The 17,136-nt window shown below is 38.5% G+C and overlaps 1 protein-coding gene across 5 annotated transcripts in view; it reads right to left on the bottom strand.

Moving 5' to 3' along the window:
• TBC1D5 (TBC1 domain family member 5) overlaps positions 1 to 17,136 on the bottom strand; it is a 330,026-nt gene that overhangs the window by 36,951 nt on the left and 275,939 nt on the right. For all 5 annotated transcript variants that reach the window (XM_072854018.1, XM_072854017.1, XM_072854022.1 and 2 more), the window contains one exon: positions 9,055 to 9,218. In XM_072854018.1, the coding sequence (XP_072710119.1) occupies positions 9,055 to 9,218 (164 nt within the window). The remainder of the gene's footprint in view (positions 1 to 9,054; positions 9,219 to 17,136) is intronic.

Genomic DNA, 17,136 nt, shown 5'->3' with positions numbered 1-17,136 from the left:
TGTGTAGTGCTAGTAGGCATAGTTGCTCAGAGTAGCAAATAGGACTTTATACTTGCTTATAGTTACATACTTATTTCAGTGTTTTCCTAGATCAGAACCCTTAAAGCACAAACAGGTTCTCTGTCACATTAATAAAGGAAATGGTGATGTAGTTATCCACCTTAAAGAAGGATAAGGGGAATACAAAACCTATGGAAGAATACTTTTCTTTTTCTCTCTTTTCTCCTCTGCCTTATCGTTACTTTGACCTGTTGCTTCCCAACACAGAAATTTTGCTCTCTGGTAGTACTGTATGTCTCAAAATACATCAGGGGACATCAGAGTAACCACAAATGAATTAGGTAAAAAGTAATCCTAGAAGTCTAGGTTCAAAATGCAGTGCAGTCAAAGTTAAAACATTTCAGGGCACAATGCATCCTCTTCTGCTCAAAGAAGTAAATTCAGAAGAATAATTACCTATTTTAAAACCTGAAACAGAACTGCCACTGCGTAATCTTTAGTGAACATATGTCCGTGACAGCCCTCTGAAAGCGGTGGGGGAATGGGAGTGAGAAAAATAAGAAAATAAAATGAAGGATGAAAGAAAGGTCAACAAAATATCCATTGTGACTCCTAGGAGGCAAGCTAAATCAGGTTATGTACCAGCAGTGAAACAAAAAAGAAATTAAATTACTTGGTTCGGAGGGCTCTGATTGAAAACAAAAGAAAGGAATTTTCAAAACCAAGAAAGGAATTTTATAATACAGATAAAAATGTTCAACTAGGATGAGACCAGGACAAATTTGCCAATAAATTAAAATGCTAGAAGGCATTCACCTGCAAAGGCACATATTTTTGGGCACTAGTACAATCCTGACTTCCTCTGTGTGCTTTCAATAACAACACAGAAAGGGATGGCATCGCACAATGCTTTCCCAAACTATGCACATGCAAACAGAACCAACAGATTATTGGTAAAGGATTAGATGAATAAATAAAAATTTCAGCCTTTCTGTACTTAGCACCCTCCCCCCCCCCTCCCCCCCCCAAACAGAGAACAAAACCCAACAAAGCTGAAAGGGTTGCAGCTCTGATTCAGAATAGCCAATGACCCAGGAACTCTCTCTTCCAACATTCAAATTTCTAACACTCTAGAGTTAGCACTGTGCAAGGAGACCCACACTTTCTAAATGCAAGAAAAATTACGTTTTTCTTACTCTTTTTAAATTTGAAGATGGGTGAAATACATATACATGTGTATTTTAATGCATTATATACCTATAGCTTTTCTGAAATATAAGAAATAAGAATTTGTGGTCAGCTATATCTCTTCTTCCAAACTACAATAACTCCCTATTCCTCTTCCTTGCCCTCTAGTTTTATGAAGACAGCAAGGTAAAAAATATTTATTTATAATCAATCTTTATTTATAATCTCTACTAAAACGATTAGTGACTTTGAGGCAAAATATCTGTTTAATTGTGTTGATGCATAATTATCTATTTATTTGATTTACTGTCTGTTAAAACAAAGCAAAAAATATTTACATATAGTGACATTTGGAAGAAAGTGAAAGATGGAGCTTCAGAGGATCTCCCTAGCCCCCTGACAGATCCATTTCATTTCAATTAAAATCCTGAAAATAGCTGAAACTCTGGCTCACAGCTTCTAAACACCAGGTCCTGCTGTTGAATTTCCATCTTAAACAGTTCAAAGTCAATTTGCCAGTGTCGCGCTGTTGGAGTCGCCTTAGTTTGTCACGTCCCACCTTGCCTGGAGACGTTAGTGGCAAAGGACCACGGGCTTGGACGTTTTCCAAAGCAGCTCCCACTGTCAAACCTATTACTGGAACAGCTTCCAGGTGCACCAGCCTCACTGTCGCAGAGCTAGAAACCAGCAACTGTGCTACTGGAGCAAGAGCAGGACTTGTTTTCATCGAACCTGGCTGTATTTTCCTCTTAAAAATACCCCACTCCTACGCCCAGATAATCTCTCCTTAGCAGGAAGATAGAGAAGGATAAACATGAATAATGGAGAAAGCTCTTGCCTAAAGACAAATAAAGTAGGGATGGAAAGAAACCTCTTTTTCAAGCAGACACAAGACAAGCTGGACTTATCTACCTGCGGCCTGCACGAGCCCACCTGCTGGCACTGCCCTGTGGGACTGCTGAGAGACAGTTCAAAAACAAAAACCATGAAAAGCTGGAAGATCTATGGAATGCAAAACATTTTGCATAACTGATTGTGGATGGGTAGGCACTGAACAACTGAGAAAATCGGTAGTATTTCACTTGGTAAGGGAATAGATAAGAACAGAAAGAGCTGTAGGGTAAGAGAAATTATCCCTTTGAACAGACATGCTGATAAAGGTTTCTCTCTGCTGCTATTGACATTGTTGACTTAATCATATGGGAATATTTCTTCATAAATAATAAAACTGAGATATTAATTTAGATGGTATGACTGTAAGTATTTTGGAAATAGCTATAAATAAACACATATGCGAATGAGAATCCCATTTCCTCCAGTATGTTTCAGTATCACATCCGACGGGCTTTCTGCCTATCTGGTACACACATTGCTGGCCTTTAAGACTGCATAAGCCCACTACGGCAAATGTAAGAGAAATGTGAGCAGAGGAAAAAACCCCACCATTTTATGATTTTAGAGCTCTCTGAAACAATGCAGTAAGTACTCTTGAATGCAGATGGATATGGATATGGAATGATTAATATATAGATATTCTGCAATTAATAAAGTTCATGATTCATGCTTCCATATTATATTACCAAGTATTTGGTTGAATGTTATTGAAATGGTTGATTAGGTGTGACGTACTCATGTAATTATGCTTCTTCATTTTGCTGCCTGAATAAGCATTTTAATATACACGCAGTTCAACATACACACAGTCCTATATGAAGGACTCTCAAAGCATACCCTTTGTTAAACTCATACTCAGTTAAATTTTTTTGAAGCATCAGTTGCAAAAAAGTTTCACTAACCCCTTCTCTTGTTCAGGTTGGATGTATTTGACCTTTGATATGATTCCTAACATGACTGAGGATGCAGACCAGAGCAGGATCTTATTATTTAGGGTTTTTAGAATCTCTAATTACATTGTTCAGAGTTTAACGAGGGTGAACTTAAGTATAGTGATTATGTAGGGACTGTAAATATACACCATTTATACTACATTGTTAAAAGAACAGAAACACAAGTTTTGTTGTTTTTATAGGGAATGATTTGATTTAACCAAACACAGACAAAAGAATCAAGCTATTAAACACATACTTACCATTTATTTCAGTGGGAAAAAAATCTCCCAAATGCAGAAACCCTTTCCGCTCAAAAAAAACCCCAACTAAAACAATAGCCTGATTTAGAGAGATGTTTCTCATCCATGACCATGTTTTTGTTGAGAGGTCAGTACAGGTCTCTCAGCTTTTCACAGAAATAGACAGTAATTTTGTGGTGTTATCTTAAAAGAGCAGGATGAATGGATGAGATTTCTACTGAAAAGGAAAAAAGGGCAGCGCAAACTACCAACTACAAACATAGATCCTCAGACGTATTTTCCTTTGCCACCGGGATGCTGAAACATTAACTTCATGATTAACATATGGAAAGAGGATGCACAGAGCAGGTCCTGTACCTGCTGCTGGTAACATGATTGCTGTGGAGTGAAGGATCACTCTTCTTGGCTCCTAAGTCACTTTGATCCTTTTGTAAACGTTGCTGAGAGTCTCATTCATTCATGATTTTGCTATTTTTAAAATTCTCCCTGACAGTTTTAAAGGGCTACCCAATAATTTTAGAAGTTCTTACTGCCTTCTTTCAAATTATGTCATTCTGATTTGCTTCTGTGCAGAGGTTACTAGCAAGTATAATTCAGCTGCATGTATGTGAATCTCTTGTACCGGAGAAAGACAACAGTTTACATTGACATTTTTAAACTCTTCCAAATGGTCCCACAGATCTGTTCTGTATACATGTTTATTGCTCATAATATGACAGAAAAAGCTCTGCAGAGCCACTTTGGTTTTTATTCATCTTTTTTTCCTAAGCAATTAACTTCCTGTTTTTATCACAGTACAGTTTCTTTTCCCTGAAATGAATCACTCCAAAAAAGATAAGGAGCATTAGGATTCAAAGCTGCCACTCATGCATACAGCTGTCGTTTTACTGAATTATATGAAACTTGTAAGTATTTCTAATAAAAAACTCTAAAAGGCAGCTTATTTTTCCTTGTAGTGTTTTCAGTTCTTTCATTTGAGTTACAGCATGTTGTGGGAGCCTGAGGAAGGCAACTGAGAAAAGAATCACACTTCCAAAATATCTCAGAGGTTTTTCCATGAACTCTGTTCATGTGACCTGGTGGCATCTCAGATTTAATATTCTTTTCATCTATCCCTAAAATTAGACAAGCACTGAAGTACTAAATAACTTGCATTTTTCAGGTGTCTGAACTGGCCTATCACATCAGAATAAGAAAGACAAATGCCCTACAGTATTAACTACAGTTAAACGTTAAGGCACTGAAGTTCATTAAACTTAATGGCACTGAGAACAATCGTCATGGCATTAGCTTTAGGCCTACCAAATCCAACATACTGATCGGGCAATTGGCTGTTGCACACAGATGCTAACTTATTCTGGACACATTTTATGATGCTTAATTAAAAAAGGACATTTCGTCATAGCATTTGTATTTCCAAATAAATGTTTGGCATTGGTAAGTATGGGCTGACAAATACTTTGCTTAAAACCTTTTAAACAGATTTAAAAAATAATAGTCAGGGAAAAGACATATGGGAATAAAAAAAGGCTCCAAGATGTGTACCATGCACAAAAGGCACGCTCTTCTTCGAAGGAATTTTTGCATGCATGATTTTTTTTTGTGGTTGTCTAAGTATTTATTTTATTATCTCCTTGATTTTTGTATACTACTTCTACTTGAGCAAAACTGTCAAGCTTGTATGCTTAAAATCAGGTTCCTAAATCAGTAGAGCAGATGCCTATTTAATTGAAAATAATGGCATACATTAGTTTTCTAACCTGTAGGGGTACTCGTAACTAACTTCAAATCAGTCAGACTAGCTATGTAAATCACAGACAGTAACAGTTGTTTCTACCTGCTTGTGGGGACAATAGCATATGTTGTCAAATTTGATTTAATTAAAAAGTCTGTGCGATCAAAACCAGCATGATGCATGACACTTTTGTTCAGGATTTTTTTGCTAAGAAATGAGGATTCTGATTGACCACGTTTGTAAATTATTTTGGTAAAGAAAATAAACTGCTCCAGATTTTCCTTAGAAATGTTCCCTTCTTGGGAATTTTTTAACTAACATATTTTCCAAATGGATAATTTGAGTTTTCTTAACTTGAAACCTTTTATGTAGAAATTTACTTATTAAAATACACAGTTTCTCAAAATCAAAACTTTCTTTTCAGTCAAAAACATCTTTGTCCTGCGTTTTTTAAATGAAAATTTTAAAAATGTTTATATTGTTTGACTCAAAGTTCCCTCTGTGGCACATCTCTATGGCTGAAAGCAATTTACAGAATATTCTGCCAGAAACTGAGACCAGCCAACCATATTTGCCAGAATCAAGGTCTAAGCAGCTTTGCTATTTGCCAAAAAGAGGGGTAGACTGTCCTTAACGGTTGCTGGAGACGTAAATGAAACATAATGAGAAATAAACGGACCACAAATGCACCAAATTTCCCAACTCTGCTCAAAAGGAGAGGGCAGTAGGCAGGCTATGAGAGGAAATTTTCTAGGACTTCATTCTAGCAAGACTGACCCAGCCAGAAGATAACGTGCACTGGAGTGCATTATATATTAAAATGTTCCTGTTCTTGTTTATGGGAAGACAGCTCCAGAAACTGCAACCTAAATTATTCCTGTCAGAACGCTGTAAACTGTATAAAGAGGTAGGGAACCATCGCACTGCTGAGCACAAAACAGACTTGCAAAACACATTTAGTGGGTCTCACCTTAACATACAGCTGAGTGCCACTCAACAGTAACATGAAAAACAGGTTGCCATGGGTCGCCAAAACATGATCTGATATTGTGCATTCAGCCCCGAGGCTGTAGATTCACTTCCTTAACTAAATAAAACAGAGGACATCTGTTTCTGACAATAGCAGTAAAAAAGTCATTAGATTGATCTTTGCATTTGAGAGGGAAAAAAGATCTAGAAGACTAAATATAATGTAAATGTTACTACCTGAAGAAGTCTTTAATATGAAAGATGGAGACATCCTATTCCTGGAGGCAATGAATCAAGTTAAGTATCAATTTTGATCACAACTCTCCCAGACAACATCCAACATGTTGGACCGGCTTTAGGAAAGAAAGAATTTAGACAAGTTGCATTCCGGTTTATCCTGTCACAGAATCACAGAATGGTTGAGGTTGGAAGGGACCACTGAAGGTCATCTTGTCCAACCCCCTGCTCAAGCAGGGCCACCTAGAGCAGGCTGCCCAGGACCATGTCCTGGCTTTTGAATAGCTCCAAGGATGGAGACTCCACAACCTCCTTGGGCAACCTGCACCAGTGCTGTCACTCTCACAGTGAAGAAGCGTTTCCTGATGTTCAGATGGAGCCTCCTGTGTTTCAGTTCGTGCCCATTGCCGCTGGTCCTGTCACTGGGCACCACTGAAAGGAGCCTGGCTCTGTCCTCTTTGCACCCACCCTTCAGGTATTTATACACATTGATGAGATCCTCCTGAGCCTTCTCTTCTCCAAGCTGAACAGTCCCAGCTCTCTCAGCCCTTCCTCACAGGAGAGGTGCCACAGTCCCTTCATCACCTTTGTGGCCCTTTGCTGGACTCTCTCCAGTATGTCCATGTCTCTCTTGCACTGGGGAGTCCAGAACTGGACACAGTACTCCAGGTGTAACCTGTGATGACGACATTCCTGTTCATCCCATGACAATGTTACAGTAATGTCCTCTGGTCTGTGAAAGTAACTTTTTTAAACTCCATGTTGAAGGACGTATTTTTATGTATGTATTCCTTTTCTGCTTTGCTTGAGAAGAGCATTAATTAGAAGTACAAAGATGAAGGGGAAATGGATTCTCTTTCATCCATTACACTAAGAATGATTTTAAAAGCATCTTTTTATAAAGTGATTGATGCATGGCCATGTTCCAACAAAGGTAATTTCCTCATTACTTAACAACATAATCTGTATTAGAGACAAATGTAAAAATGTAGACCAGTTCAGTTTTAGAAATAAAACAAAGATGTGAACCCATTATGTTTTCAAGTCATCTTTTGCCTCCAGAAAACAGCTGTAAGTTAAACGACTACGAGACTGGAGTATTCTGATGCAACTATTTTGGGGCCTCAGGATGAACTCTTTGGGGGTTTCTTCTCTACATGGAAAACCAGGTATCATGAAATTTACAGGAAAATAAAACCCAAACATCGTCTTGAGCAATAGAGAACAGATTTAAACAAACCTTTTCCTCTTGGAGCTGCTACAAATTCCTTTTCCCTCTATTAAAGGTCAGTCAAAAACTGAATGTAAGGAAATAGACTTTGGTAGCCTAAAACCTTTTCTAGCTGCTTAATCATAAAACGCTACAATATAAAGTATATATCAATACAAATCTGTTCCAATTATTACTTTTTTGTCCAAAATCCTTGAAAAAAACATTAATAAAATATGACAAATTTGGGAAATTATTTACCTGAAAAGCATGTTAATTGTTAATGGTTCCAATTGAGTATGAATATTATAATGGGAAATTCTTCTATTTCTCCAATAAGAGAACTAAGGAGGAATTATTCTTAAACTCCACTAGTGCAAAAAACCCAAGTTCTGGCCTGGACAATAGTTGCAAACGAAAGCTGGATTTAGACCTTGCTAAACTACATAAAAAGAAAAGTTCAATATTGGTATATTTATTTTTCTTCAGCTCATGAGGACAAGCAGAGAGACACTAAGTTGTTTTCGCTTTAAATTCAATTCAATGTCTTAAATGGACACAAACCAAAATTATAGCTTCTTGTTGACTAACCACAAAACACAGCTTTTCTTTAGGCAACATTAAAGCATGTGGAACAAGACTTAAACCCTCTCTTTCAGTGAACAAAAACTGAACAAAGTTGTGCATTTCATTAGAACATTTTAAATATTAAATTTAAAATATGATGTGACTTAAAGATTCTGCTGTTTAAACAGAAAAATGCTGAGATGTTCTGATTAAACTTCTGCACACTATTTACCTCTGAACACCTGAAGAATGCTGTAATATAGAAATATTGCTATTACAATTCCTATTTATTGAAATCAATAGGAAGTTATATGAGCATACATCTGTGAAAATGGAATGGAGAAAACCACTATGCCCTCACCTTACAAAAAATACAACTTTTTCCATCTACTACGTAGCTGGGTACTAATCAGCAGAAAGACAATGGGAAACGTGTACATAAAATAAAGAAGAATCCTCCTGCTCCATGGCATATGAGGTTTACCAAAGTAGTGCTCCTAAAATATCTGTGATGGGATGAGAATTTCTTTAGAACACACCCATGATAAGAGCTGATTTTCTTGGATGAAAACAATCTGTTTAAATAATAGTTTCTTGTGGCCAAATGGAAGGTCAGGGCTGTGCAAGAAATAGAACTGTGACTGCAGACTACAGATGCTACAGACACTGGGAAACCTCTGATGTATTAAGGAATTTCAGGGACAACAGATGGGCATTTTTGGATCTGCTGAGCATTCGTGCTCCCCACTGAACTGTTTATTAACGTCAGGATTACACCAAAAGTCTAAGGAAGCAAATAAACTTACAGGACTTCTCTCCTCCTTCTCAGAGGCAACAGGCACTTTCACAGTTTCATTTCAGGTAGGATTATGGGATAGAAGCCATAATGGAGATGTTACTCAACAGAAACAGTTGAAACAGCTTATTTCTGCTTTTGCCGTTACTGTGTGCTTTGGGAAACATTTTCAAGTGCAAGTGCTTAATGAATGGGAGAAATGATTGGCTCTGACAAGTAATGCAGTGTGACATTAAAAGAGCTTAAAAAGTTAAAGAACTCACCGATTCTTTTCTGCTCATAGTTTTGCTTTGGGAACGGGAGCGGGAGATTGTACTGAAAAAGGAATCCTTTTTTGATGCAGACAGTGGTGGAGATCCTGTAAATTCACGTCCTCCAGACAAGCTCTCTATGCTTGGGGATGAGCTGATGTTTTTTGAACTTTGGCCTGTAAAGCAAGTATAAAGTAACAAAAGAATTAATCAACGGGCACTTTCTTTTCCCTGTAAATATCTCCTTGTTTTAATTGACATTCACTGAGACTCACAGATAGCTCAACACAGAATGAAATGTTGAAGTGTGTCAGCATGCACTGTGAGATTGAAGGACTACTCTGATAGACATGGAACTTAATTTTTGTATGAGAGAAAAACACAAAATCTTAGTGTATATATAGATATATATACAAACACACTATATATAGTGTGTGTATATATATCTGCTAAACAATCTCTCTCTCTCTCTCTCCCCCCCCATCTCAGTATTCGTACTCTATTATATCCATAGACTGAGGACCTTCTCTTCCCTGTGCGGCATAATGAGCAAAAGTACCACCTCATAACAAAAAAAAATCTGATGTCATCAACACTGCAAAGGAAATCCTTTTTCTCTCAACAAATAAACTATAAAACTTGGCAAAGAAAGCTAAGAACAAGAATGTCAGATTCCAAGAACGATTTGGGCATTGAACATCTAGATGACAACACCTAGACTTACAACAGGAAAAAGTAAGCTAAGTTTGGGAAAGAATGTAAGTTCTCATGCTTCAAATTTTAAGGCCATCTCCACCTAACAGACATTTCGATGAAGTCTACTCAATATTTACTTATTGATATTTCATGCAGCTTTTCAAAAGAATCTAGTGTTGTCCACTGTCTTAGCAAAGACATCCGGGTAGATGCCTGGGCTGTTTCACCATGACACTGTATGCAGTCAGGCAGTCTTTGGCAAGGACCATTTGTTCCAGTTGAGGCCCACAAAGCGTTCTGAAATACCTCACTTAAAATTTTATTTTTAATAGCTCCAGAAGAAAAACCAATTCATGTCAGTTTTCACTAACTTTAAGAAAATGTTGCATTAGGACAGATGCTAGTTTTAAAAAACCTTTCAGTTAAGTTTATGAGGAAGTCAACCCAGCGTAACAAGATGCATTCTAGAATCTTCCATTCTGAAAAGTAAAATAGCACTTAAAGCTAAAGTTCTAGAATCCTTCCCTTTTCTTGTTTTGTCAGCTATTCTGATGAGTCTGTTTATGTTCTCCCTTTTCCCTTTCCTTTGTTTTTGGTGTGCTTTTCATGCTACCATCTATAGCATCAAGAATGATCCTCTGAAACTAAATCATTCAGATGTTGCAGGTGCAGCTTCATCTCCTTTGCAAGGTTGTGATCGAATTCAAAACCACCTCCCTTGCAGATGCTGGTGGTTCATCCTTCTTTGCTCTGAGCTGCTCCCACCCTCTACGCCAGTTTTACTCCCAGATATGCCACATATTATTGCACAGACCTTACAATGTATTTAGTGTTTTGTCATTGTGGATGCACTATCAATTCTGAAAATACAAAACTAACTCCTTTTCCGGAATGGGTTAGCCTGTCCTTCATTATGCACTGCAGTCTTCCCCCATGCTACAGGTTTCTAGAGAAATAAAAGAAAACTAAAAGACAAAGAAATGAAAGAAAATAGAGGCAGAAAAGGCTGCAGAAAACACAGAAAGAAATTCAGATTTAGATACAAAAGGAGACCAGCTCTGTTGTAATCAAACATTTTAAACAAAAGGAAGCAACTAGTAAAACCTACTCATACAGAAACATCTTAATTTAATTCAGTCATTTAAGATCTAGAATGGTAACTGTCCTCGAAGTGGTGTGGAAGTCAGCGGTGCCATGCTTGGCCACCTGCCGGGTGGAGACAAAGCCCGAGCCAAGTTCTCTGCAGTGTTTGACCTACGCGGCGTATATTGCAGAGCCGCAGCCACATGAAACCAGCAATTCACATTTTCTTAAGGGAATAAATATAGATCTATTTAAAACGTCATCTTAGCAAGAAGACTGTTAAATGCAAAGAGATGGAACTAGCAAAGAATAAAACACCACGTGTGACAAAACAGACCAAAAAGGAGAAAACCCAAGAAAGGATCTGGGTTTAATATTCTCAACGTTTTCTGGAAGAAAAGTGGCATATAAACTGCCTCCCACCTTCTCCTTTATTCTCTCCTGCCTGATTTTGCTCTTCTCTCCCATGACCCTCCAACATTTTATGTCCTGCTTCTCATACTCCTGTGGACCTTCCTCTGTCTGCTTCCTCCTCTTCTTCAGACCCTTCCACGTTGCCTTTTCTGCTTCTGCGACTTCCTTGTTCCAGCTTTTTCCTTTGCATATTCTTCCCTTCCCTCCAACTTCATTCAACTGCATTTTTCTGCTTCTTCCCAGCCCTCCTCTAGTCACTTATCACCTACCACTTAGTCTGAACAGCTTTCTTAAAGTGCAGGAGATGGAGGCTGTAAGATCTCACTTAACTGTTGCCTTCACATTTTAAAGAGAAATGGGATACGCATTAATTAGGTGAACATGAATCTCCAATTCTGTAAATAATTCTAGAAATGGAAAAGGAGAAAATACTGCATGGCAAACAGCAGAAATGATTCAGTCACAAGGAAATTTTTAGAAGATTTCTAATTTTAGGATAAAATTGTGTCACTTGGCAACACCATTATCCTTACAGTTGCCTTTATGTAAGGAGACTTTTAATGCATTTCATAGTGGCAATTTACAACGGAAGTATGGTTTTACAGTAGGTAAAACTTAAAAATAGTTTTGGAACAGATGAAATTACATAGTTTAGCAAATAAAGCATTTATAAAAGAAATTCACACGGCTAAGCCAGAGCAGCCAATATAAATGCTAAACATAAAAAAAAAATCTATTTGGTGGACAAAGTACAATGAAAAAATATTTTACTATGTATGAATCATACTAAATGGGCTCTCTTTCCCATCCTAGTAATAAGAAGATATCTTCCACATAGCATCAAGATTAAAAAAACCAAAGTTAAACAAGGAGCAATGGATGTTTTTCACAGACTCCTCCACTGCATGGCCTGTGCTTAACCCACTTCACCTGCAAATAAGCAGAGAGAGGGACCCTTTAAATATATTTGAGGAACCCATGCACAGGAAATAATACAGCTTGGTAAAATGATGGAAAAATAATTTTTTTCTATATTCTGTCTTTCAGCTCTAAGGAAAAAAAGGTCCAAAATATAATAGGAAATTGAGAAGACAGAGAACTATCCTTATGGCCACTGCTTTGCTTACTAAACAGCTACACTTCAAAAGATGGATCACAGTTTAGAGGAATGGAATATGCAACTACTTGCATAACCAAACAAGAGAAGAAATATGTATAGCTGGGATTTGGTGAATGGAACAATACAACTGTCCTAAAAGGGAATTTGCTCAAATAACATGAAGAGCTTTGACTAATCTGGTTCTTATGGACCATAAAATATAATGAAAATGAAAATGAAAAATAAAAGCAATACAAGATGTAACGAAACTAAGATACAGATGCAGTAAAACAGAAGTGATAAAAATACTATTTCTGTATGTTTTATACCCAGGTAAGAAGAAAGCTTAGGATGCACCTAATCCTTCTGCATGAATAACCAAATCAGAGAAAATCATCATCAGGAAACACTAAAAACTCTGACTCCAACCCTGTGAACAGTGGCTATGTGACATAGATTATTTGGGGATGTGATTAAGAATTAAGCAAGACAGAAAGAATAGCACTTATGAATAATTGCAGTGTGTTGCAAGTCATAAAGCAGAGTTCTTGGATTGTAATAGGCTTTTCCAATTTCCAGAGGAGTCATCATTTTTACAACTGTAAACAAGAAAGCTGAAAGACAAGTCACACCAATCATACATGTTTTCCCTAATGTAACAAAAAAGCCACCTATCATTTTCCTAACGCAGAAGTTTAGCGGAGCTGCTGCAAGAACAGTTAACTGAAGTCACCATGATGCTTTCGAAGTCTTTCGGATGTATTATGTGTGCACCGATTTCTGAGGCATTAACAACCCTCACGTAACTTTGGAAATAACACTGTCGCACCAATGCAGAGATTTCAGGCTCTCAGGAGGATTACACAAAATGCCATTTGTATCTTCTCTGTTGTGTGTCTCACTGATTCTGCATTTTTCTTCACAAGCAGTATGGCACGTTCTCCTCACTCAACAGCTCAACAAGAAGGTCATTCGAGAGAGTTCTAATTTTCTAATTCATCAGGAAAAAAAGCAACACCCCCCCAAACCCCAGAACTCTTACCCTCCATGTACAATCAAAATGTATAAAGTGATGCAATAAACTACAGTTAATAACTAACCAAACTCATCTCCTTCTTCTTTAGCAGCTTAATTGGCAACCTGAGAACATCACTGAATCAAAACTTTCATTTTCCTCTGCTTGTTCTATCAATCTCAGATAAATACATTATGCCTCCTTAAAAATTAGAGAAATCTAATCTCTGACCATGTAAGCGTATACCAGAAGGTCCTAAAGCCTATATGAAACAGGCTGAAGAAACCACAAGCATGGAAATCAAATAAATGCTTATGAGGCACACAGAACAAATAGCTAAGGATCCCTGACGTAAGCAGTAGTCAGAACACATTACTGCGTAGGATGTCTCAAAAATATATATGTGCACACCGAAATGCATAAATAGTTCACAGTAATGATGCACAGGATTTCATGCACTAAAAACACATCCCCTTCTGAGGCAAAAAGGAGCAGCGTTACCTCCGTGTGCTGCTTCTAACTGGCTCGCTACTTGCCTGTCGCTAACGATACTGGGGCTGTCCCCAGGGTCACAAATGCTCTGCCTCAAAACCCTTTGGAAAAGACACGGATGTGGTAGTGGGAAAAGGGACTGAACTGTTGGTATTGCTGGCAGGGCAGAGGGCAGAGAGGTGAAGTGTCTTGAAAAGAAGAAGGAAAGTTTAAATGTAATGCGATCTATAATAGGGATTTATAATGAAGTAAAAGATGATGATGAAAGGAGCGGAGAAGACTTTTGATGAAAGAAAAGCAAGCTGCGCTAAGTTTGAGTTAAGTTATAGGGGAGATAATCATGAACTTTGGAGGCCTCTACTAAAATACAGGAAAAGCCAGAGAAAACATGCACAAAAGGCATACAAAAATGATGGCTCGCTCCTACAGAGGAAAAGAATAGCTTTCACAGTGATAAGGAGAGCAAGGACAAAGATACCAAGAAGAACAGAAGTAAGGCACGATCTATAATTCAAAACCACTCAGATCTGCTCATCTATTACTCTGTATTTGCCACAGTCAGGACGTAGAGTATTAAAATTTGCAAAAAGAATGATACGAGTTTTATAAAACTTTTACACCTCAGATAAATTAGTTTCCCTTTTTCTCCTACACTGAAATTGGAACAAAGGCTTCCAGCACTTTTAAAACTTATTCAAACCATCTCATCGCACAAATCCATACGCTTGTTATTTCAGGCTGAGGCAGGTAAGCCCCTCTTTAGTCAAGAGCATTGAAGCGGATGTTCACCTCAAAATACCTGCCTCAAATACAGCACCAGGGAATCACGCAACTAAAAGAGACATCGACGGTCGAACCGCCCAACGTGACAAAGGGTGAAATGGACTACAGCGGACAAGGCAAACACGCGTTTGTAACGCCGACGGACGCTGGCGTCCAGCAGCCGAAGGGCCGCACACAGCACAGGCAGGGAGCGACGCCAGGGAAGCCGCTTTTCTCTCGCTGCACAACAGTGCCACTCGGTGGATGGACAATGGCGGTGAGTGGAGATGCCGCGCATGGAAAGACCCGCGGGGGTGCCGCTGCGGGCACAGCGGGCCCCGCTGGGGCGGCAGCAGCCGTACCTGGGAGGGCAGGGGGGTGCTGCCCGGGGCCCGGCAGCCCAGCATCGCCGCCCGCGCCCGCGCCCGCCTCGCCTGCCGAACAAACAACAGCGTTAGAAGGCTCTCCCCAACAAATGCAATTCGCCGAAGCGAGGAGCGGCAGCTCGGGGGGGGTTTAGCTGGACCACCCTGCTTTGAACGCAAACGCCGTCGTAAGAGAGCGGCGTGAGAGAGTGCAAAGAGAAAGGGGGAGTTGTAGTAGTCGGTGCGTTCTATGCCGCACATGGGCAAAAAAGCGGTGCTTTTTTAAGAGAGCGATTTATAGCAAAATCTAAACTAAAACAAACAAACAATCAAACCCATTTTGTTTCTGGTACTTTACACTGACAGTGTCATTCTGCTAGTTTGGGAGCATCGTATTCTTACTGTCAATAAAATTTCATAATTACCCAGGAATACATATATTTATACGTTTTTTTAAAAAGGAAAAAAAAGCATGGGTTAGTCAGTGTTTTATCACTTTACGTTTCATTCAGTTCTGCTATCAGTAAGGACAACTTCTTTTTCCTTCTGAAAAAGCGTACTCATTTTCTAGACACAGTTCATAAATAATTCTAAATATGGAGATCATTTCTTTAGGGCATATTCGGTGACTGTGGAAATTCCGTTCGTGTTACAACAAATACTGCAGAAGTATCAACTCATAAAAACAAACAGTCGTCTGGAAACTCTTCAAATAGCTGATCACAGTTTTGGCAGAACTTCATCTTCAAACTGGTCCTCTAACATGTCCTTGTGATAAAGCGACATTCAAATCAAAAGCCTTTTGGGCTTCAGCGGGAAAAGACCTAGAAAGAAAACTGTGTCTCTGGCACTATGAGGGAAGAATTGAAAGATAAATGCTTTTTTTCTGGCAACACACTGCCATTTGGTAATCAAAGAGTATCCAGGTTTCTGAATGCTCAAGAATCCAGTGGAACGCAAAGGGCACCAATTCTGCTTTTTTTCCATATTTTTTTCGTTATCAATATTTCTGTCTTTCAAGACAACAAACTCGACTGACAATCCAATGAAGTCAAGATTTGAATTCAACCTTTGTGCCAATGAATTCCTTCATTGTGTAGGATCAAGAGAATATTTTAATCCCTTTTCTATTAGCAGGCTACCTTGCATAAGTAATCAGTAATGATACCCAATCTTCTTCTGCACTGAGGACAGGCTGGATGGGATTAATATATTATTAGGAGAAACTGAATTTCCAATTAGGTGTCTGGATACTTCATTCAACTGTGATTTGTAATGTTGAAGACTCATCTGGAGTTACGGGCTTGCAATTATGGTTTCTTTTAATATTAGTCTGCTGTTTTTCCATTTACATTATCTAAATTATATGCGTCTTTTCTTGAAGAAATTCAGCAAGACTTCAACCCAGACTATGGAGTGAGAAATAATTCCTATCAGTGATGTAAACCAACCACCCCTCATCTAGAGTACAGCACAAGCTACCCCTGGAGGTGGCAGCACAAATGACACCTCTCAGTGCTGCTGGTCTGTGAGTGGTAACTGTCTAAACAGAGCTGTTAAAGCTGGGATAGGATTATTTTGCCAGTCCTGCAAGGTATTTTGTTACTAAGGACTTCTTCACACTTAATAAAAAAGTAGATGAGGCAGTTAATTTAATCTCTTCAAACTTATAACTCTCTACATACTAATTTAAATTATCAGCACTACTTGAGCATTCAAAACCTGACAGAACTAATACAATATGAGAAAAATGGATAATTTCTTTTATGACTTGATGCCTGTCAGATTTACAGCACTTCGGTCTGTTATACTGTCCAACTGAGCATCTGTGAGTGTTAGATCAAGTGGAAGTGCAAATGTCTATCAATTTAAATCCTAAATCCGTGCCTCTGCCTACCTCAGCTAAATAACCAAACTCCAGAAGGTTGAGGAGAGCTAAAAACACAGTGAAGAACAGGAACATAGGACACTTAGTGACAGCTAGTCAGTAACTTGGGACCCTTATAGTTACAAACCACGCCAAATAGCTTTTAGATACTCAAAAGCTACAGGAGAATCCAGAGCTTGAAAAAAGCCAGCGCAGAAGGTAAAAAGGCATGTAAAAAGTTCAGCACAAACAGGAGTGGAATGAGAGCTTCTCAGGGTATGCATATATTATCCTAAATCCT

Source organism: Ciconia boyciana, chromosome 2 (genome assembly GCF_034638445.1).
Source record: "Ciconia boyciana chromosome 2, ASM3463844v1, whole genome shotgun sequence".
NCBI classification, from domain to species: Eukaryota; Metazoa; Chordata; class Aves; order Ciconiiformes; family Ciconiidae; genus Ciconia; species Ciconia boyciana.
The sequence above is the reverse complement of the archived record's forward strand: the minus strand, read 5'-3'. Positions and strand labels throughout refer to the sequence as shown.